The sequence below is a fragment of the Acanthaster planci genome, linkage group LG19, assembly GCF_054643075.1.
Source record: "Acanthaster planci isolate LZ-2023a linkage group LG19, COTS_SCS, whole genome shotgun sequence".
NCBI lineage: Eukaryota > Metazoa > Echinodermata > Asteroidea > Valvatida > Acanthasteridae > Acanthaster > Acanthaster planci.
In genome coordinates, this window is record NC_141795.1 from 1,443,420 (window position 1) to 1,468,461 (window position 25,042).

The window sequence follows — 25,042 nt, forward strand, 5'->3', positions numbered from 1 at the left end:
GGGCGAGTTGTTTAGGAGCCACGTGCTCCGCTGTTCCCTGCTCTATAGTTAAACAGCGGATGACATTGGGACTACCTACCCTTCCCAAAGATCTCTACAAAATCCACCTCCTCCGTTCTTGTCTGGACGGTTCTCCCCATTCCGAGTCCAAGCTCTAAGTAGCAGAAGATCTCGTATTAGATATAATCGACTCCCCGCCTGTCTCGTTCAGCAACAGCCCCTTGCAGTCCTCTGTTATGCCTATCAATCTCGACACCCAACCCTCCTCATCTCTCAAGCATGAATCACACACTCACGTGTTTAACACTAATTGCTGTATTTTTGTTTATTCAGAAACTTGTCCGGTATATAATCCGTTTGGTTTAATACTGTACGAGATAAAAAGAATCGATAAAAAAGAAATCAACATCCATGATCTCCGCGAATCAAATGCACTAGTTCGAAAGCCATCGCGCAATCAGTTGTTTTTGTGATGTAAACATTTCTAAATTGGTACAAATGGCACACCTCTAATTGCCCAAATTATGACAAAAATGAAGCCTTGAAAGAGGCACAAAGGTCGAAAATGAGAGCGACTATAATTCAATCGAGACATGCCCTTCTGTTATGCATCGTTTTGTCCTTAATGCAAGTCAACACAGTTATCTCGCAGGCAGTGTACCTGTACGTACCCGCGGTGATACCCGATGCACCAGCGTGTTGACTCTTTGAATCCGAAGTCCAAACTATTTCGGGTTTGTTCCTCTCTTTAATGGTCGCCGGCTGGGTAACCATAGCACACACGTTGACGATTTGTTCATGTTGAGTGGAGGAACAGTCATGTTGAATGTGTGGTAATGTGGCTCGGTTGTGTTGCTAGTTCGGCCAAGTTTGAGTCAAGTTGAGCTCTTATGTCGTATTGTTGGCCCGACACTGTGATGATTCCTCCTCTAGGTAAGCAATCCGTGATTGTCTTGTCTTGGTATTAACTGTTGCCATGAATTAACTTTTGTTTAAACGATACACCGTAGGACTGTGTGCGGTTGGAAATAACTGATCTCGCCTTTCGAGTTGCAAATGGTTATTCCTTGGGTCTTAAAGCCGCTTGTTATTTTGATACAGTTCAATATGATCCAATACCGATCGTGCTCGGACACAGCTGAAATAACATTGGACAGGCATACTTCTGATATAAAAAATTCCAATAAAATTAAATTTCCTCCGAAATTTCGTACTTAAAATGCATCGATCTTTTCAGTGCATGAAATGTGCATGTTTGATTGGCCAAGATGCATAACTTTGTGTAGAACAATATCTCTTTGCGAGAATATGACATCGTTTCTAATATAATCTTCGGGTAATGCACGAAAAGCATTAAGTGTTACTTTATTTTACTGCATATTACGTATATTATTTCAGTTTTTCCCTTCATCTTCAAACGTCGGTACAAAATTAATAATAACTATGAATAATTTTGTCATGCTTTTGCCGACAAAAAAATCCAGCGCTGTTGCTGTGGTGATGTCATTCTAGGATACGTTCCATTTGTAAGAATTTTCTGTTTGTTCAACTTGTGAATGCTAAATTTACTCATAGAAAACATTTCAGGAAAACTTTTGCTCACTGGTCCTCTGTCCCATACTGAAAAAAGCAACCAATCGCCAAAGCATGCTGATTATGCGCATTTCCTTGTACACGATACGTTTCGGTCCGTTTCATTCCGTGTTCGTTTGATAACGTTTCACACCCCTGTACAATGTCAATGGACCCTCTCCGCACAACGGCCGTAGCAATTGTTTTGAAGATAACCACATTCAAGGATCCACGGCAGGTTTTAAGGAACTTTTAAAGACCCATTGTTTTTACATATATAATATCACCTGGATGTCCATTCACCTTTAAATTTCATATTTCCACTCAAGCGATATTTTGTGACCCTTTTTCGGCTAAGGGATGTTAGGAAGTTTGCATACACGGGTGTAAATCCCGTGGATTATATATCCCCCGCTTTTTAACCGGGGGGGGGGGTAGGCTGTTGGATCACCCCCGCCCCTTCGCGGTTAGAAAAATTAATGCGGATTGTGAAGAATTTTTTGGACTTCCCAACAACAAATTTTCTCCATATCACCTAAACACATAAATATGCCGTTCTGATGTAAGATTATGCATGATTGCGTACATGTCACGAACATTGCTCCCTATACAGAGTCATAAATTATGGTGTCAGCCCCCCTCCCCCGCTTTTCAAAATTTCCAAGGCGGGTAAGTCACCCCCCCCTACAATTTCCCACCCCTCAACCCTACCCCAATTTCTGGCACAAATTTACGCCACTGTTTTAATGTTAATTCTTTTCTATTAGCAATCGTAGCCAACCAATGGTCGATCTTGCGTGGTATCCATGATATATTTTGCGCAGGGGTTGCCAAGCAAAATGTGGAGAGAAAGAGTTAGGTCGGTGTAAAGAAAACACTTATGTGGAATTATTTGCTGGAATTTTACGCTCTTTTCTTTTTTTTTTTTTACCCTACACGCATTTCCGTATAAAATACTGGTTCGGAGGAGACCAGAACTGATTGCATTACAATGACGTTTTTTACAGTGAAATTAAAATACGCACGGTTAGAGGCAGATCACCCTCAAAAGACCCAACGGAAAATGGAAAGGCCAATTCAGAATAATAGGTTAAAGATCGTCAGGAACGAGTCCGGACTGTGTAGATGGGGTGAATAAAGTAATTGCATGAAAAGGATGGGTGATCCTGAAGCCCCAGTAGCAAATATGCTAATATTAGAACTTTTTTTACCCCCTTAGCCTCTTCTCGCCAGGTTAACTGAAATCATTTTAACAAACAAGAGCCATAAAAATAGTCTTTAATTGGGTATGGCGAGCCTTGTGGTCAGGATGACAATTTTTTACCATTGGCTTTGAAGCCACAAACGTAAAAATTGTGGATTATTTTTCAGTGAGGCACGTTTTTGGATTTGGATAGCTTTGTATGAGGAAGTTCTACACTTCTTGAGACATAAGAGCGCTTCAAGCGCAAATAAACAAAAACAAAACAGACTGCTCGTCCAAGGAAAGTCTTTATGAACCACAGAGATGTGTTTATCAAATGATATCAATGGTACTCATAGATAGGAAAACATTTAATTCAGTACAAAACTCAGAAACACGTTTAAATTGATTTAATGATCAATTTTGATCTAATTTTTAAAGGTATTATTCGTTTGTTTTCCTGCGAAAGACCCTCCATACTTACTGGGGTTCGTGATAACGGCAGAATTGCTTGTTTTACCCCCAAACGCGGCACACACACTCTTTGGAGTGCCTAGAAACCCCCGAACATGGCAATAATACGTGTTGGAGAATAACACACTCGTTGAATTCTGCTTCCTTTTTGTCGGTTCTATTTGCCTTTCTATCTGTGGTTGGTTACTTTGGAATTTGGTCTGATAGCGGGGACGGAGGCCATGAATTTCAAGGGCAAAGTGACACTCTCCGACGGCAAGTCAGGTTCAGTCGGTCGGTCGAACAACTATTCAGCCCACTTATACGAAACAGACTTGCCGTTCTCATTGTCATTTCGATGTTTCCAAAAACTAAATCGATTGAAACATTTTTTTTTTCCTCTTACACGTCCCACGTGCGTGTGTTTCAGTGTTCTTGGAACCACTGCACACCCTCAACGTTCAACGCAAGCAAACTGTACTTTCTGAGAACAGCTTCTGCATCAAATTATTCAGAATGCGTACCAATCTGAAAGGACTGAAATGAATTGTCGCCAGTTACAAAATTATGTGACAATGTTTATGTAAGGGCCGTTTTTTTTTAAAGTTAACCTGTGGAAATATTTTCCCCGACCTCCAATATCCTCCCCTGATTCGTTAGCCAGGCATGGCCTCGTTAAATTGTAAAGAAGTTAATTTTCAGATATCCTGTGTTTAGATCAGCCACAATTGTAAATCGGTGGCCTTATTTTTTGTTTCGATCTTCGGTCCTGCTCTTATTCCCTTTCATGGGGAAGTACAGTTGCGTTCACGTCAAATATATGCCTTTCATTTAAGAGCCCATGAAATAACTTTTATACATAGTTTTGTGCAATTCAGGATTTTAGTTGTCTGAGTGTAGTGTCTATTCATACGGGCGATTCAAAATAGTGCGCCTCCAAGAGTTTGCAACGCGTTGGCTAATCACAACGCGCGAAAACTGTCGACCCTTGCCAAACGCGCGTTGGGTCGACAAAATTTGCGCTTTGTGATTGGCCAACGCGTAGCAAACTCTTGGAGGCGCCCTATCGTGAACCGCCAGTATTATCAGCACAATATCCATGCCATTTCTTGACACCACCTATGGGTGCTGTAGCAGTGTAAATCTTCCTAACTTCCAGCAGCTTAAAGGATCCATACGATGAATCCTTTCAGACTCACTTTTTGTGCATCTTTACAGTCTTCTTCAGTGTACGGAAACTGTTCGAAATCCTGTTCCGGACAAGAGTTGGCACTGTTGCTGTCACGAAATCAGAGAAAAAAATCCGTTTACATATTTCCATGCTTAAATATTAAAATTTGCTCTTTGAAAACGTTTCTGACGAAAGATTGCTCGCTGGCTTGTTGCCATATCAAAATTGCCAAAGAAATTTTATTGCAGTAAAGTATTAGACACTCCAACATTACAGTTTTGCTCATGAATATGCAAACTGCATTAGCAGGAAAACAAAAACTCAAACACTAATGACAATCATAACGGCTCACAACAACTTTAGACTTACAAGCTGCTCTTGTAGTTAGATTGGACGGAGAGTTGCAAAAACGGAATAGCGCCCCCACTCTTACTTCCCAGATTTTTTTTTTAAATAACACCGAGGTTTCATTCCACATGAATGTCCATCCGTGGAAGTGTAACAGCGGAATAATGAGATTAACAGGGGCAGCAGGAAAACCACCTCAGGTCTGTTGGAAAAGTGGACAAACATTTCGTAAGTAGAAAAATATTACTAGAGATTTTTGGCTGCATTTTGGAGTTCACTCCTGTAGTCTTGTATGGTGCCTTGACAATTTCACCACTTTTAAAAAATGAATTATGAACATTTAAGCTTTGTTCTCATTACATGTAAATGCATGACCAAACTATTTAACATGAAACGGCCACACACCTCATGTTCCCCTCGTATTTTACCTTCGTCTCGCGTCTGGGACATGACAGTATATGCTTATAACTCTATCAGTCAGCGCCAGCAATGAATCCGTCAAATATTATGAGTCTGCGGCGACAGAATGGGACCGTATTGCCGCCGGGTCCGCGTGCCTCATAACAAATGGTCCGGCCGCTGTGCCGACACAAGGGGATAGCTGGCCCTACTCAGTATAAATTGACAGGAAGCGGGGATTTTCTAAACCCTTCATCGCTCCAAGTCATGCATTTTGTTTACCCGAACGAATAATAAAAAAAAATCAACCACTGGGGATTCGATTTCTGCATTAGGCAGGAGCAAAACAGAAGGATCATTCACTTATATGAATATTCATGAAACGGTGAGATGTTGTTTAAAATGCAAGATCGGGTTGTTGAGGTATAAATTAATATTTAGGTAGACTAAGGTAAATCTCTCTGACATCTATATGTCAAACAATTTTTTTCATATCTATAGAAAATAAACTTACATGTATATGGTTGTAATATAAATATCATTTCGAACTAATATGGCGTTTGATGGGGCCCCTTTGCTTTCTTTTTGTTTTGTGTTTTTGTTTTTCTATTAATAGAAACCTGAAATGTCGCTGAAGCCTGTGTTCGTTTTTTGAAAACTACTTTATTGAGGACAGCCTGTGGGACTTTGGTAGACTTAACTGCATCTCTTAACATTTGTCACATTTGTTTTCTCTTTCACGACCAGTTAGTGGAGGGAAACTGGTTCTCGGAAAATATGCGTTTCCATATTTTATCTGACCCCATAGCAAGAAGTCATGGCTTTACTTTTGATCTTATCACGTCCCACTCATTTAAGGGTTCCTGGTTTTTTTGTATGGACTGTAGCATAGTTCTTCAACCTTATAGCTGCAAGGCATAGCTCCCTTGCGCAAAGTCATCCATTTTTATGAGGATCCAAAGCTCATGCAAGGTTTCATCGAATGTTATCATTTTGTACCAAGCCGTATAGAGTACCGAAGTGAATACGTCACGCACACAATTAGTGTGTAAAAGGCATTAGCGCGAGAGCCAGCGCGTGAACCAACACGCGCGCGTACACCATTCGTTTGCACTGCACTTTCTGGCTCACAGTGACGTCACACTTCGGTACTCTATGGGAGATCTTTACAATTTTGAAAGATACTGTGATGACGTGTGTCTTAAAGATGTATCGCATAAATTCTTCACGTGACATTGTTCACAAATCCTTATCACAGTACCGTCGCTCCTTAAAATTTGTTAAGCCACAGACGATGTATCATTTGTGAAACGATGTATCATTTGTGCGGTGCTGGGCTTATGGTTTGGAAGGGGAACTTGCATTGGCTTTATTATGGATTCAAATAGGTCAACAAGACCTTATTTCTGTGTTCTCAAGAGGAATAGGGTTTCAGGCCAGTGGCGTGTAACTGTATAGGGGAGGAGGAAGGGAGGGACACGTGCCCCTGGGGATGGTCCACTCCCCTCATCCCCTACCCCCACTCGAAATGTACACAACCTATGTACAAGCAGCGGTTCATCGGCTTGTTGGTGCTCTCCTTAAAAGTATTAAGCACACCCGGGAGACCCCTAGAAATTTACCCTAGTTACTGGGGATCATGCCCCCGCACCTTCACCATTTAGCTATCTGTACCACTAAAGTCTTTCAAGCTACATCATGGAAGTCAATACGGGCGTTTCATAATAGTGCATCCGCGAGAGTTCGCAAAGCGTTGACCAATCACAGTGCGCGAAATCTGTCGACCCAATGCGCGTTTGGAAAGAGTCGACAGATTTCGCGCGTTGTGATTGGCCAACGCGTTGCACACTCTTGGAGGTGCACTCTTGTGAATCGCCCGTATTAACGAAGAAGTTGGTTGACCCGTCTCACTTTAACATTCGTTTTGAACATGGAGCGTTTGGGATGATTGGTTTGGCGTCGGCACATCGCCGCCGGGTTCAATAAGCTGCAGCGCGACACCGAACTGGAGCCGAACAACAAGCGGGCTGATGGTGACACCTTCTGCGGACCGCGACGTACATTCTGACTCCGCCCTGCAGGGCGATGTTCGCTACTCCGGTGATACAATTGTGTCACCATGCCTCAGGATATGCGGGGAAAAAATGAACTGTGTCCGGTTGACACCGCTTTACTCGATTTCTTCATCAATTTGTCTTTCTCGAGTCCCTCCAATAAATCACAGTGTTACGTGAATTCATTCCGGCACCAGGAGCATCGGACACATGATGGATAACTTCTCCTGGTCGTTTCTGCTAACCCATTCCCTCGGGTTAAAACCAGAGTTATTTTTATTCACCGCGTACCTTATGAGCCCCGAGCTGGACCAAGAGAGGGTGCAGTTTTCCCAGCAACAGAGGCTCCTTTGGTGAGAACTGCACTTTGCTGGTTCACAAACAACTATGAAACATATGCGTTATGGCCGCGTCGCAACCAACAAAAATGAACACTCCCACCAACATGGCTCTTTTCAACCGATGAGGGGGCGCTTCTACGTCATATGCGTCTCAAACCCCATAAATCTATCAGACACTCAGTAATTCTGACGTGGTGGGTGCCTTTGATAACAATTTTGACGAAAACGAGCATCCTCTTTTTTTTCCTTTTTAAAACTCAGAGAGAGATTCAGCTTCAAAGACATGAATTCCAACCCGGTGTCCCTGATAAACAACCGATAGATAAATATATACTCAATTGGGATATGGTCTGCTGTTTTACTGCACAGTCTTATTTTGCCCAAGTACAAAAGCAACTTACTCACTCTGTTCAAAAATCTCATTCAGCTGTTAAAAACATGTAATAAAACACTTCTTCTAAGTACTGTATAAAATAATGAAAGTAATGAGGCAAAATGTTTAGGTTAATTCTGACACCGAGCTAGAGTGATATTTCTACAAACTTTGGCTGCCCACACAAATAACGCCAATGTGAGAGGGAGTCTATACCAGAAATCCATACACCGTTTCACACCAAAGGAGCAAAATTCATATCGTGTCCATTCGTCTAACCACCTCCAACTTCTGATCATCTTGCTCCATACTTGCTCCATCCCCAACAGCCTCTCTTCTCCATCATGTGGCTTTCAACAGCCGTTATCATCAGCATCTGATCATCCTTCGACGGCCCCATCACCACTGCACTCACTCTCGTCCTTCTGGCTCTCATCGTTTTCCTCATCACATCAACTGTTGTCGCCCTTTCGCTATTTCCACAAGATTCTCGCCGGTGCGCCCGGTAGCCTACAGGCAACATGGCGGCAGCTCAAGCTCCTGTATTTTCCATAAATCTCCTGGCCGATGGGAACAACCCGTGCGTTGCAGTGGCGTCTAAATTGTCTGCTTGCCGTAAACGAAGTCCATCGAGCGGAATTGCATCTGAGTGCAGACTTTTGTGTCCCCCGGAGGAGTTTCGATCTGCAACAAACTGGTCTCGTTCCCTGACACGGCGATTTCCGGTATCCCAACGCTTGTCATAACTAGAACAAGATTCAAGCCTAATGGAACCTATTTTTCCTCCCTGAAACATAAATAAGATAGCTTTTGAATGTTAATTAAGGAAATACCGTTCGGAAAATATTTGGAAAAAGGGAGATCGTTGTATTAATCCACTTGCAGGTTGAAAAGCCTCGATTGGAAAGGGTCGACAGATTTCGCGCACTGTGATTGGTCAACGCGTTGCAAACTCGTGGAGGCGCACTACTGTGAATCGCCCGTATTCGCTGACGACATTGTCTAAAAACCCTCAGGCGACGCAAGCTTGATGACCATCCACTCCCCCCCCCCAAAAATGGAAACGTAGAATTCCCTCAAACAAGTTCTTGGAAATGCGGAATTCCTTGAGGAAATAGCTAGGTAACGTCCGCGTAGAGGTAGGCTGTCACGGCATTCATTAGTAGTTTTATACAAGATCCAGTGGCGAAAGTAAGGCTAAATTTAGGGGGCACCCGGGGGTGTACGGGCATCCTCTGGGAAGGGGAAATGTGCCCCACCTCCCGTAGTACCTCCACTGACAAGATCTGAATAGATTTTTCTCTCCACGGTACGAGGTTGTCTCTTTATATTATGCTCTTCAGTTCACGCTGTTCAGATTATCCCGGATGCCTTGTAAATTTCTCTTATCGTTTGACAGCACGATTAATTTTTCACCTTATATTAGAGGCATCAGCATCACTGGCGAGTTAATAATTTCTTCATCGATTAAACGGATTAGTACTCCACGCGTAAGTTATTCGTTATCTGGATGTCATAATATTTGTGTGATGAAGAGCTGCGTTAGCACTTGTCGTTGATAACGCTAGCTTGCGTGTTCGTTTGACCAAAACGACCTATGGTGGTGTTTGTACTGTTCTGTTTTCACTGTTTGGGGGAATGCAAGCGCCATGCATTGGTCTGAATATTTCATGTCACGTGATCTGTAATACACCAATCGGACGACATCAGTACTTTATTATTATTTTTATCATTTCTGACAATGTCAAGGGTTGTGGTGGAGACCGTACAGTCCGTTCAAAGTATTCCATCTGAAGGCCACTTTCGGCATAGTGTTTCTTGCCTTCTCTCGGCTGCTTCCGTGTGAGCAATATTACACAGAAGACTGATTAGACTTCCATATTTGTTACGTTTATCTACCCACATACGCCTTCAGATAAATCGCAAAAATGGCAGCGTCCAGGAAATGACAATGTGGTATCTATAACACAGTGCATTAAAGCTTCAGTTTCCAAATAAAAGATCGATGTAGATCAGTGTTGGAAAATTAGCTTGGTCGTCAAGTGGTCGATAATTATTAACTGTGAAATATGACTTTTTTCCTGTTGTGACCTTTTTCTTGATTATCACACAGATTGATGTCCTTCAGCATCCCCTCCGCACTGTAGCCACTCTTACCATTTTGCATGGGCTCAGCACTAGTCTGTCATGACCAGCGATCGGTAGTCTTTCCCTCCAGTGGGCAGTCTGTCCGCTCGCGGGGCTCCCAGGACTCGGACGCACAGTCCAAGGATGCCTTGTTACGCCACACCCCAAGTCACGCCTCGAGCGAGTTCAGGGAAGGCTGGATTGAGCCTGCCAAACAGTCCGTGGTGACGGAACAGAACGTTCACTTGGTCACGGGTAAGTACTTATAAGGGTTGCTCTTTTGAGTCACAGTCATGTTTTTCCTCCACGTGGCTGCTAAAACTATAGTTGGCCGTCGGTACAAAGTTTTAGAATAATTCACAAAGCGTCAAAATCCCAAGCAGCTGCAGAGCACCAGATAAAAATACACGTACTACTAAATACGAAATGCACATACAATTTTTATTTAAAATTAATGGGACAAATGGCCATTTTGAGGTAAAATCGAAAACCAACCAAAAAGGTGGTATTTCTGCAAACTTTGGCTGCCCGCACAAGTTGTAGGCAAAATCGCAGTGGTTCATATACATTGACGTCCGTGCGTATCATACAGTGACATAACTTGGTGAAACTTCTGAGGGACACCAGGGCCGAACCCATTCCCAACGGGCATTGGAAGCAAAATTCAATGATCTGCGACTTGTATAGGTTTTGTCCGTCCCAATTTTTCACAGAAGAGGTACATAAATCCCCAAACTGCCCCCTCACGTCGTTACGTCATGCACTGAGACTATATTTGTTGGTGCATGTATTTCATGTAACTGTAAGATGTAAAGTTGCAAGGACACCTTTGAAGGAGTGTGTGACCAGTTACGCTGACCCTCAACGAACCAGAGTTGACGAAATGAACGAGCAGTACACATTGTGGGTTCTGTATGGAGAAGACCATCATAAAAAGATTTTGTGAAAAGCAAGCAAAAATTAACGTTCCAACTGGGTCAGTTTGCCTCGAAACACACCAGCAAAACCATAGATTCCAAGCAGAGTTATCTAGATGCTAGATTGGTTTCTAATTCCGTGACTCCGCGATTGTGTTTGACACTATTTGGGAAATTCCTCTTGGTTGTAAGCTTTCCCCGGTTGTTCGTAAGCGGCTTGTTGTAGACTTGGAAGCAGCGGGTGATTTTCCTAATGATTTTGCGGAGGGCGGAGAGATCCTGTCTCTTAGGAATGAGCAATGGATTGGTGATGGTCTTGCCTTGAAGTTTTGGATACCAAGTCTGAATTGACCATACTGGAGCGATCAAGACAGTGGTAGTAGCATTCTCCTCCTGAATCTTGTGTGGGTGTTTGGAAAATACAACGGAGGGAGGAACAATCTGCCTGTCAGTTCCTTCCAGTTGAGAAGAAGAAAAATCAACCTTCCACGTTGGCAAATGGATCTGGACGCCAAGACACGATCCTCTCTGTCAATTGAGCCTTCAGACGAGTCGGAAACAGGTCTACCATAATGGAGCAAACTTTAGCGTGAACATGATCTTGGAAAGATCTCTAGACGTGGCGTTGCTAAAATTTACTAGTGGGTAGGCACAAAGGGGAAACCAGCATCTTATGGGGTCACCAGCTTTTAGTGGGGTGGTTTTTTGGGGCAAGTTTTTGTTAGCCTTGTTGAATATCCATTCATCTGGTTTTTTTTGGGGGGGGGGGCCTAAGGGCACTGGGAATTTGTGGGGGGGGGGCACGTGCCCCCCGTGGCTACATCATTGATCTCTTACGAAAGACACCATTCAGTGCGATCGTTGAAACCCTCAAGAGGATGTCTGCTGTTTGTTGTGAGCCCACCCCGAGTTTTGTTGACAGAGTATATTCTTCTCGAGGCGACAACACCAAATCTTTATCGCAAGTTGAGAGAGCTGCTTGGACCGGGTCCCCCTTCATTCAGACTACTGCAACAGAATTATCAATCTGAAGTCGGACATGGAGACCCTTGGGATTCACCAACAGGATTTAAGATCATGAACGCTTCAAACAGATCCACAGAATGTATTTGACTTGCCTACTCCAGAGATGACCATCGGCCGCCTGTATTCGTCTGCCCCGTGCAGGAGCCCTAGCCCAAAGTAGACGTATCTGTCTGAATTGCCAGGTTTGCTATACGACGATCGAAACGTGAAGATACGAAATCCACATTTCTAGCTGCTGACTTGCCTCTACAGAGGTTCTGAATGGCAGCCATTTTTCCGGTCAGAGCTTTTATTCCACAGAGATACACGTGAGTAGACCTTTTGTTCTTTCGCTCCACGACAAAAGCAGTTACCGGAAAGACATCTGCCATGCAGAACCTCTAAAGCGACAATGGAACTATGCCGTCCTTGTTGAGATCGCTGCAAAACGAATGTATCCTGTCTAACGGTAGGTTGCAATAAAAGATGGGCCCCGAAAAAAATGCTCACGATGTTGCCGACTACCTGCCAAGGAAACTCGCTAGCTCGCGAGCTGTCCCTTCTTCCACTTTCAAGACATCCTGGAAATGGTTGATGTTTTGTCGATCTTTTCTTGAATAAATGAAAGAGACATGTGTGCCGACTCTACCACAAACCCCAGAAACAAAATTTCTGATATACTTGCTGCGAGTTGACCTTCAGCATCAAACCCAGTTGCGGAGGGGGCCGGTCGCCAAATGTCTGTTACCCATACACTCCTGACGTGATGTACCTAGAATTAGGATGTCGTCCAGATAAAAGATGCATCTGACACCAATTTCTCTCAGAGTTGCTGCTACTGGCTTCGTGATCTTGCAATGGCGATCTTGGTGATCTTCGAGACTCTAGATCTGGCGTGCTGGAAAATCCTTGACTACTTCTGAAAGGGTGACCAACAACTCTCCATGACAGCGAGCGGAAGACGAAATCGGTATAGGGACTGAAGAGCTGAAGGAGGGTACCATTTTGAAACTTTGATTTGCTTTCTCCGTTTCCTCAATATTTGTCATAAGTTAGTGGCTGCAGAGCTCACCCAAAGATGAGGAATTCTTCTTGAGATAGTCGACAGTTTCTTATTGAATACCTCATCTAAAGTACGCTGCCTAGACGAACCTAAACACTGACTAGCTGAGCCTAACAATATCAGGCCTGCAGCTGTATGACCCACGCCCATATCCCTAGAAATATAAGTGGGACATTCTGGATTAACTAATGAGTCATATACAGAGGAAGGAGGGGCAGAGATAATTGAAGCAAATGCTTATGAGAAACCTTCATCTTGTCTCAATACACAGAACAGATGAATTAGTTAAAGATTTTCTTGAGCTTAGCGGTAAGTTTAAGAGGATTAACAAATATTTTCTTGCTCCTCCAAATACTACGTAATCGTTCAGCTCTTCCATGGGTTGCTCATTCGGTAATTTATGAGTTCTCGGGTCTAGACACCGAGAAATTACATGATCAGAAATAGGAATGCCTGGATCATTCTTGTAAGCGCTTTGAAACTTCACGCCACTCGTGTACAGACAAAAGTACATGTATGTGATGAGGCAGTTACAAATTCATTGACGACTCACGCTTCGTCGTCTTTGCTGCTTTGACCGCCTGACGCTCTCGGATGAAGCTTTCCTGGAGTGGAACTGGAGGTGGGAAACCCGGTGTGTATACATTAGTATACCAAAACGGGTATCAGACCCATCTGAAACAAAGGGAGCCAAGCTGCAGGCGATGAGTATGTATGTTTCTGTCTCCGAGTATGGGAGGCAAAAAGTCCACTATCCCGGGGCCAGCACGTTAAATGGCGCGCCCCAAAAGGGAGAGTCCAAGAAGGAAGAGTCTGAAAAAGGCTGTTTGCCTGCCAGAATAGACGCCTACGGAGTGCGATCCGGGCGAGTTGGTAGCACTGGGTATGTGTGATGTAGCGGTCGATGAAGACGTCGGTATGGAGTCTGGGCCGGTGGAGACCAACATAGCAGACTGCCGCGGATGGAGTTTAGGCCTTAGGCAAAAGAGCTACAAGTCCACGACGGTGCTGGGCTGGGTGCTCTTCTCCGCCTCGGACAAGAGACAGAATCGACTCGCACGCATTTTGACCTCTCTCGCCGTTACCGCCAAGATGTCCAGCAGTGGAGGTTTAGAAGCTGTCATCGGAATCATAGATCTAGTACAATATCATTATGATTCCCCGTAGAATCCTTAATAGATCGATTGCGCCAGCTCAATTACGTGACTTATACCTGTAGTGACCTATAGTGGGTATCAATCCCATACGTGTGTTTTAAGCGTTGTTTACAAACAATGCAGCCAAGTTACGGTATAGTACCCAGCACATCAGTAGTACCGTACCTACCGTCGGCTTTATTTTTCGTAAATGATACTTATGAAACACTTATCTTTGGGCGGACGCCGTTTTATCGAGATTTAATACCCACGATAGGTCAGGTGACTTAACAGGCGCAATCGGTCTATTAAGCATGACTGATAACTTAGACGACGAACCAACAATCGTATGAAAAGGCTTTAGCTGTAAAGTTGCGCCGAAAAAGCGACCAGACACATTAACAAAAGATGACCGTTGAAGATGAAGATGTTGGGAGTACAGACCTTCTCCAATATCTCCATTGTGAAAACTGCGCAAATTCATGATTTTCAAAGAGGGGATCAGATTGCGTCACGGGGGACAACAAAATCTACTGCTAGGTGAATCTATCCGAAATCATCTAAAATAGTCGACGATTGTGATAAAGTTCAGAAGCTTTTAAAGCTATCACAATAAAGGCATTAATATACACCATATAACCACGAGGCTGTAGTGCAGACCACACTTCAAACTGGACGATGTTTCCTCGAGTAACAAAACGTTTCTCTTTTACCATGACAACCCCATCCTCGACGTCTGGGAACCCTGCTGGCCCTGCTGGTCGTGCCTCAGACCCCTCTCAGAACGACAGCTGATGCCTTCGGTCTTCTTTACTGCCAGCCATTAAGACTCTTATCCGCATCATCGTCTCCCGTAGGAATTGATTATGCCCATTAACAATCGGCCAGCAGGGCTGTCATCAGGCGGCCGCTGAGTACGCGCTCCAACATAACGCGCTCTAATAAAGTCCAAACAAAATGTTTGTAATTCTCAACGGGGTTGGACAATAAGGTTTACATTTTAATGCGATATAGTGTTGTCGTGCATTCATGGATCCACAATATTTTTTGGGGTGATGTCACTGTACTGACTGACATCAGGTATTATAGTTTATAATGGACTATCCCGTTATTTTTTGCTAAATGTAAAGCCATTTTCTTGGGTAGTTTCTTATTCGGAATATCGGGGAGTTTTGATTTGCCACTGGCATAACCAAACGATCAGCAGCAATGTTGTAGGGCGCCCTCCTTTTCCTGGAGCTACAGCGGCATGCTTAAAATAACCATGGAGGAAGGAGACACAGCAATAGGCTGACGTATGACTAGGACGCTTTAACTTTTCGGGGGACGGGCCGTTACAAGTGCCCACAAGACCAACACAAGACCCCAAGCCTGGATTCAAGTCACAAACTTTCAAATGAACTCTAACAAAAGCATCGCTTTGTCAATGTTCACTCTGTTACTTAATATGTCTTGTTTTGTGCACTGCATGGTCTTGTGTCTGGTCTTGAAACGTCTGTCTTGACAACAGCACTGTTATATCGCTAACTGAGTATCCTTTTGAGCTATGAGGAAATGGTGACTGATTATTAATCATTCCCTTTCAAGGAAATATAACCACTGAAGGCTTGTAAACCATCTTTGACGTGTTTCTATGTGTCTGATTATACTGGATATTCACTAATAGTGATTCACTTATCAACGGGGGTGTAACTGAAATGGATAATTCACGTAGTGGAATGGGCAGGGGCTCGCTGGGGACCTCATTTTGGTTGAAGGATAGTTTTGATAAATATAAAAATGTGTCTCTCTTTCATCCTATTGTTTCCTCTCCTCCCACATTCTGGGCGGGGGTTCTCGGGTGGTCACCCGTTTTGAACACTGTTTCGACCACTGATCGCCACACAGTACTGTTGATATAAATCTGTGTTCATTTTAAACGACATGTTTCTGCTTGGCAGGTTGTGGAAGTGATTCATTTTTTCGTAGTTGGTCATATTCATGAGCCATTCTGTATGTTAACTGTCTTTCAGGCCACAAAATGCAGCTCGACCCGCTTGTGAAATGAAACCAGCGCTGGCCGTCAATAGCGCCCTCTAGAGTCAACAAATGCCCCTGTCACCTAGTTTAGCATTTCGTAGGCAGGTTAGGAAATCCGAAATAAAACTTGTTTCACCCCGACGTTCCTCCCCACCCCCTTCAGCCAGGTTCGAAACGTACTGTCCCCAATCCCCTGATAAAAAAATGAAACCACCGACCCTGTTTAATCTGAAAATAACAGAACTGACTGACTAGTGGTAAGCCAAAACTGAAATGGAATGTCCGGAGAGCTAGAGGTTGGTCAATAAAGACAGTACAAGGATAGCAAAGCCAGACTTCGGCCAAATTTACAAAATTGTATTTAAAAAAACCTCGGATACACGTGTCATTTGTCAAATAAGTAGATATTTGAATCACTCCACCCACCCACCCCCAAAAATTTCAACGTACATGGTGTTTGTTAGAATTGCAATTTCTTATGCAACCAAGTACTAAAACTCTACTGATAAAGGTTAAAATTATGAATTTTTTTGACGTTTCTCACGTACACAAGAAAGTGAAGTTTCATCCTAGACGTGTTTCCCCCTTTGGTCATTTTACTCAGTCAGATGTCTCGGTAAATGGTGTGGCTCCGCTGTTGGATATCGTAAAAAGTGAACTAGAATCAACTTTATGATTTATTTCCAATTGCGTAAGATATTTTAAGCGAACTTGAAGAGGGAAATAAAATCTCGAGCTGTCCCAAATCGCGACCGTAGACACGCACGCCTCCAAATTTGGGTGCAGTCAGCTCGGCCGTACGCGCACGTACGTGTATGTGAAGCGGAGAGCGCCCGCTTGTTAATTGCCCGGACCGATCCACAGCATATCCGGGGATGCTAGATAAATTTTTGTCCACAAGCGTTCTACCGACAGCAACCAGAATGTTTTCGGTGCTGAAACTGCTGAACTGATACTCGAGAAATGATACAGATATACAAAACTGAACTTTGATTCGGTCTTCGATATCTTTGGACATCTGCCCGGCAGACGAGACGCTGGGTGACTCCGAATTGTGTGGGCGCACGTCACACACACGCAACATATACACACGGCTCTATTATTTCGTGGTAGCTCATGTGTGAAGTCAGCCGTGTGGGTTCAATTCCGTCTTTGCATGCAAGGTGATATAATGATGTGTGGTGTTAGAATGCACCATGCTGTGGGTGCATTGTGAAGCCTTTTATTTGGTGTGCAACGTGTACATTATAAAGCTGGCTTTCCCGTCAGATCACCTACCCCTTGCCTAGGCCCACTTCCCTGGAATCGTCGTTGCCACGTATTGTCAGAATTGCAGTGCTGGTCGGCACTGGTAGTTTGCGTCGGCGGCAACTCCAAGTGCGCCAACTTTGGAATCTTTATCGAGTGTTCTTGTCAGCGTGTTTTTGCTCGTGAGATTTCACTGTTTCTCAACCGTGTGTCTGCCCGTGTTGTTACAGGAATTTCGCTGGGCAACGTCGGTGTGTCCGGCCCCACCGATCCACCGGCAGCACCGCTGACGCCCGCCGGCAACAGCATGGGCAGCCTGACCGAGCTGCAGAAGGCGCTCCGCCAAAAAGAGGAGCGCATACGGCACCTAGAGGACTTGCTCAGGCAGCGGGATGAGCAGGTCACGGAGCTGCAGTCCAAGCTGGACAAGTTCCAGTCGGTCTTGCCCACCTCCCCGTCCCTGGTCAACATGATGGGGCGCACGCCCCGCAACAAGCGGGCCCTGGGCATCTCGGCAGAGCCCCAGGCTCTCAGGTCGGCCAAGGAGATGGCTGCCCAAGAGTTCAAGAAGTACCCCAAGTCAAAAGGGTAAGAAGATCCCAGTTCAACTTTTCGTTTTGTTGGTGGCATTCTTTGTCGATGTTCACCTTTCCTAGTTGCTTTTTATTAATTATGCCACATTTTATGAGCTGCATTGGTCATGTGAAATTTCATCGATTTCTATTTCAGTCAGAAATATTGAATTTTACCTCCGGAGGTATTAAACAAGTGCAGTAGCAACCTGTTAGAAATATTCTATGCATACTTGTACTGGTTCCTAAATTGTTTCTATTATTAAACTGAAAACCCAAGTTTCACATTGCATGTGTTCTATGAACCTGATGAAAAGTCATCTTGCTCCTCTGTTTTTGCTCAAAATAAAGTCCTTAATTTTTGTGAATATAGAATATGTTTAAAAATAAACAGCAGAAAGTTATTTAACCATGCTTGAACTTGAAGCACCTGTAATTTAAGCAGGAAACAAAAAGTATGATGTGTTCAAAGACAAGGGGAAAAATGTTGTAAAAAGTTTAATTTATAATCAGTTTTTTGTAAATGCACATGCCTGTATAGTGGCGGATTAAGAGGGGGGACACCAGGTGTGAGCCCCCCCCACCCCTGCACAATTTTAAATTGGGGCCATTGCATATTACATGATGACTATTGGCTTCACACTTCACAGTCACATTTAACCCTCCAAGTGAGTAACTTTGCACACCTGCTCCCCTTTTTGAAAATTCTGGATCCGCCCCATGTTTAAGGAATGTGTCTGCTCATAGGTCTACTGAACTGGTACTGTTCCCTGATTTTGTAAGGATGTGGTACCTATGGAAAGCTCTGGCTGTAGAATTTATGAGTTAGATCTTGAAGCCATTTGGAATAATGCTGCTAGGTTTAAATTCTCGTGAGCCTTTTAGTGCTCTGGCTGAACTTTTTTAATACAGGCGATTCACAAAAGCACGCCTCCAAGACTTGCAACCCGTTGACCAAATTGCAAAATCCGTTGACCCAATGCGCGTTTGGAAAGGGTCGACAGATTTCGTGCACTGTGATTGGCCAACGCGTTGTAAACCCTTGGAGGCGCGCTGTGGTGAATCGCCCATATTGAAGCACTGTGAGAATCAATCCGCAGCGAGTGGGGACAAGAGAGAATGTGTTGGGTGGGAACTCGTTATGTCCTCGCACAGGTTGATTTGCGGATGCATGGCATGCTCAGTGCTGCCAGGTAGTGCCGGGACTGTAGCCTTGTGAAAATTGGGACCAATCTATCGTACAGGTTCATTAGCTTATCTGCATATATCCAAAGATTGAACTGACCTATCAATGTTAAGAATCCAAGGAGAGGCACTGAAAACAAACATTTCAGGGGAGTCAGGTTGGCGTAATGTCTCTTTCCTCACCCTCCACCTCTGAGGGCCCGGGTTCGAATCCAGATCGGTCCACATGTGGATTGGGTTTTCAGTCCCTACCCATGGGTTTTCCCCGAAACAATTTATCCGGGCTTTTCCTCCCACCTCTTAAACTGAACATTTCCTCATTATTTTCTTCTCTCATTATTAATTGGCACTAAATGCACTGTTGGATGAATATATAAATTAGCTTTACTGTGTTTTAAGCATTCAACTAAGCGCAACTTCAGGTGATGCCTATTGCAAAGCTGCCCACAGCATACATGTACGCACAAGTGTGTATTTGCCTGCAACTGGGGACCCCCTATTGTTCCTCTTTTGTTTGTACTTTTTTTTAGAAGACCACCCACATGTTTTGTACACAGTTGTCAATCGGGGACCCTCTGTCAATCGGGGACCTAATTGTCCTCTATTGTTCAAGGTCCCCAATTGAATGCAGAAACAAACTCATGTACAACCCATACCCACTACACATAAACACACTTCTCATTGAGAAGTTGAAGATTCCGGAGATTTTATTCAATTGTAATGACCCCCTTGCACAAGTAAATCCATATTTTAGACCTGTTTGTTGACGTCGTGTTTATTTTCTTGTAGCCATAGGCTGGTTCTGTTTGTTTTCAGGTCAAAGCATTTCGTTTTATTTGTTAACAGAGTATGTCAGTCTATGAGCGCATACCTGTTACAGACTTGTCTCTTCAGTACCGGAGGGGAAAAAAATTATCAGTTTGCCAACCTACCACGTCATTCATCATCCATGTTCATGTAGTGTGTGATCTTGTAAATGATTAAATGAACTAATCTTTTATTCAGGGGTTCACGAGCATTGACGTGGTGGTAATCTAACGCTTGGCCTCAAATATTAGTGATAGAGTTCTGCAGCACCTCTTCATGTTCGGAAGATGCCTGTTGGCATTTCACGGAGCGTGTAATTTAATGTAATTTTCACATGATATCTGCACTAAAAGTATTACAGTAATGGTTCCAGTGAAGTTCTTTGAATCTTCCTTTCTAAACATTCCCGTTCAAACTTCATATCTTCTGTTATTTCTATCTTGATAACAGTTGCCGCATGCTACAGTTCAATGCACTATTCTGTTTAAACAGTAACAAAGCTTACATTGGTCGCGTAAACTGTGGACATAGAAAAAAGTAATATTGGCCATTTTCCACCAAGCTTTCCTTGTACCAGTATCAAGAAAGTAATCCAGACATGCATAGGTCTACATCATACATGTACATGTAGTACAGTTCTGTTATCGGACTTCGCATGAACCGGTTATGTACATGTATCACAAGTGATAAGTATACTATACGTATATTGTACATGTACATGTACTGTAGATTCATGAGGAAGTTAAAGTTTTCAGAAACAAAAGAAAAATAGGATACTATTGTGTGCTGTAAGTACTTGACTCTCCAGTTAAAAGTATCCTGATCTAATTTACTGCCGAATGCCAGGGACATCTTCAACAAGCATGACATCACATTACCAGGGTTACATGCACACAAATGGGGTACATATCAGAGGAACACACAAATGCACTGATTGATTCTGTAGCCCTGCTAAGATCTGGTGTGGAGGTGTGCAGGTCTGCCTGGTGTGATGTTTGACCTTCAGGTCAAAGCCTGGGATGACGGGGGAGTGTCTACACATGAGGTAAACTTCCAGTGGGTACAACCAACCTGATTCCTGCCGCCTCCACTATTTATGTGGTGGTAGGCCTAATTGGATATTAGGGGTAAGACAGTTGGGACTGATTTGTGGGAACAGACATCTATCCTCATAATGCTTTTGGTCCCATGTACACTGTACATGTGCTCAGTTGTCCTATGTAGGAATACACAGACCAGGTAGTCCCAATAACCCAGGATGTACATGTGTATATTTCAGTATGTACATTTATGTATGGAAGTATACATGTACAGTACATGTACTGGTATGGTGTGTGCTTTCACAGTTCCTTTAGAGTTTACATGTGCTAATACATGTACTCAGGGGTACAACAAGCAGAGTTCACTGTGACGAAAGTTCACATAAATATGTGGCCTTTACTCCCCGGGGTTCACAACAAAACAGAAGCCATTGAAAACACAATACAAAACTACCTGCACTGACCGTGTGTTAGTATAACCCGACTAGGAGAGCCTCATTCAGGGCAGTGTGTCCAGACAGGGCACACGTACATGTATGTACACGTACAGTTTCTACATCATAGAAAGGGAGGAAACGAGATGTTGTGTTTTGTGAATGCCCTTGCTTCATTAAAATTTGTCTAATAATGAAATGTATTCTCCGCGGAAGAAAAGGATCCTGTCAGAAACTGTGAACCCAGGGTCAGGACAAACAAACCAAACCTGCTCAGCGTACAAAGGGCGAATAACTGTTGCCTGCCGGGACCATTGTTGAGCCGACAATTGCCGCATCGTTATCCATTGGCAACTCAACACGCAGTGGCTGAATCTATTTTAGGGGTGGTTACGTACACAGGCCGAGTGATAAATGCTCTTCAATATTGTGGCTCTCTTCATCATGTGCCAAATAATGGCCGAAAGTGATAAATAGCCCCGACATATATTCTCTGGGATGGCAGAGAGAGAGCCTTGTCACTCAGAATCAGGTATCCATACGGGGTTTTGTTTTTGACTCTGCAAGTTAGCTGTAACTTGTACGTGATTAAATGGACCTTCACATAGAGGAAATCAAACAATGAACACCTATTTGAGCATGCATTCGTTGCACAAGAAGACTTATAGGAAGTAGCGTGTAATAAAAAATACACTTTGTTCCATTCCACTTTTCTGGTACAGCAACAGTGATTGCTGAGTAGTAAAGTCTTGTATCACAAGTGCATGTGAGCGAGTGTGACTTATACATCTACTAATACAAAAAATGAAACAGCCGATTAAACTGGCTGCATGGCACAAAACTTATCATGAATGTGATGCAAGGACATGGGCTTGGTTTATTTCAGGTGGATTTTTCGGTTCTGGCTCGGCACCGCAACCTATGAACGATGTACTATTGAAATGCATCTCGCAGAGTTCTCTACTGTACACACATAACATGTTTCTTGCAGTGAGTGGTGGTCATTGTGATCGGTTCGCAAAATTAGAAGTGGGCACTCGCCCACTTCATTTCTGGTAATAGCCAACTAAGGCGGTCTGTTATTGAAAGGGAACAGAAAGAGTAAAGAAAACGGAAAGTCCTCGTGTGTTCATCGGAGCGCACACTCTGTCTGCATTGTCCGCCCATTTTTCTGCTTGAATTAGGGATTACCACAAGGCATTGTTAGTTTGCAGCATGGTTTCAATGTACACACACGCACATAGGCGCAGTATGTAGGTCCAGGGCCCTCAGTGGTTAATATGCACAACCCAGTTGACAGAGCTGAAGGAGGTAGATAGTGGAATGGATCCAAAGCAGCCAGCGTCTCCAGGCGCAGCGAATATTAAGTCCCGAAGTGGAAGCACCTCCAGGGGACAATATGGACTTTGAAATCAATTTTTTTTTCATGTAGCTGGGCTGTGGTGTTTTTTGTGAAATCCACTCACTGAAATTGCACGTCAGTATAATTTGCATCTTTTAAAAGGAAATATTATTGAGGTCTGGCTGAAGACCCTTTTGTCGTGTACCATTAATATGATCCACCACCTACATCAAGACGTGGATGCGCAAATCTGAAACTTTGCCATGAGTTTCCTTCAAAGAAAATTCCCAGCAATTTCCTAGCTGTGCACAGTGAATTAGGCTGAATTGGGCCGCATAATCTTAGCCACACAGTGCACACTCGATTGTGTTGCATGTGAATACAGTTGATTGAAAGTATCAGTGCTCTATGCCAACATCTGCGACTTTTGCAGAATTCGCACAGACCGGGCATGGACAAGCCATGGCATCAACAGACTCCGGGGCGACTGACAGCTGACGAGGTGCCGTTATTCACACGCCGCACTCTGAAGTCTTCTCACCAAAGCAAATGGGCATTTCATTTGACGCAGTGATGGCATTACTGTAGCCAGGCAGACGGCCAGAAATTTCGTGTCACTTAGCCGTGAATTTATTGATTCAGTGCATTATTTATCAGAGTCATGACTATTAAATGGTTCGCCAATGTGTGAAGAGTACTTGGTGCACAGATTTCATGAATTAAAAATATTTTGAAAAATGTTGACTATCTAGCTGAACTTTTCAAGTCTCCTTTGAAGGAAGAAGGCTTTACAAAACAAACTGAAATAAAAAAAATACCAGTAAAGAATATATGTATTTGAACGTACATGGACATTCAGAAAGGATTTACAGCGTAGGTTTTGAAGTAAGCGCGTCTGATCTTCTGAAATGCATTACAGCATTATAAGCTCAAGATCAAATTAAAATGTTGTTCAACATTCCCAACATTTAATTAAAGATGTGGTACAGCTTGTAAGCCTTCAGCTTCCTCATTTTTTCAAATGTGTAAAGGGGAATCCTCATTGGCCTGTGGTAGTGTGCTTTTCAAACTACATGTACCGGTAAATCCGGATCTACCGGTACAATGTACATATTTATGTACACATATCAGGATGCTACTGTATACGGGATGTGATACACACCGAAAGAGTCCATGAGAACCACCGCACCAACGGCAGTGGAACAATTTTCTAAGTGGGAGGGTGCAGTTTTGAAACCATCACTGACACATTAGCCATCATTGGATCCATTAAGCCCCACATATCATAGGACTTGTCCCCCTCTCCTCTCTTACTGAGCTTCAAACAATTTTCTTCAAACAATCCCAGATGGTACATGTACATGTACATGTTCCGGTATCACAATACATGTACATGTTGCGGTACATGTATGTACCGTACACAAATTTGGTTTATCAGTGTGTCATTTGAATACAGAAAATACATTGTAAATCATACTTAGTTTCCTTGACATGACTATGATTCAGATACAGTGCCTTTACTGTGAAGGTACATGTACTGTACATGTACCATTACACGTACATGTACTTCACAGCGCATTGAAGCCCACCGCCTAGTTTAGTTTTGTAATGGGCACTGGTCTATAGCAGGCCGCACATGAACCGAAGGGCGTAGCTATTGTACCCACAAAGTCACTTATTAATGCTTCATTGCCGGAGCAGGAAAATATTGATCAGAGTGGCAGTTTCTGCAAGTAGCTGTGGGCTTCATACCGAACAGGTACATGTACATGCATGCATTGCCATTTTTTTTTTCATTTTTAACCGAGCACTGGCACCACTAGAGAGGAACAACAAGTGGATGATGTACACAGATGCTCATGAGCATAATGCATTTGTGTTTGTCAAAACTGAGTGCAGAGTTTGTTCCTTCAATTTAACATTGACACTTATGTTTGGAAGGAAGGTTACATTTTGCCAGTCAGATGTTTTGCCAATGTTGCCGAATCATCCGATCATCGGTTGATCCCCAATTTTTATAAAGTTTTCTTCCAATTCACAAGCTGTGAGATTAGAATTGGGGAAATGCTTGGCTCATATTCTGGAACTTTTGGCTGGTACTTCTGTAGGACTGCGTACAGTGCCTAGGCCTGTGCTTTGCAGCTCAGAGTTGCCAAGACTTACCGGTAGGTGTACATGTACTGTATATATGGTACATGTACATGTGTAAAATGAACATGTACCTATACATTAAATACATGACATCAAATACAT

General features: G+C 43.4%; 1 protein-coding gene across 1 annotated transcript; it reads left to right on the forward strand.

Moving 5' to 3' along the window:
• Positions 1–726: 726 nt before the first annotated feature.
• On the forward strand, positions 727–24,753 carry LOC147795949 (uncharacterized). Its single transcript, XM_087149151.1, has 3 exons — positions 727–933; positions 10,008–10,276; positions 17,640–24,753. Exons 2-3 carry the CDS (start codon positions 10,060–10,062, stop codon positions 17,999–18,001), a joined length of 579 nt encoding a protein of 192 aa, XP_087005277.1. The 5' UTR covers positions 727–933; positions 10,008–10,059; the 3' UTR covers positions 18,002–24,753.
• Positions 24,754–25,042: the final 289 nt, after the last annotated feature.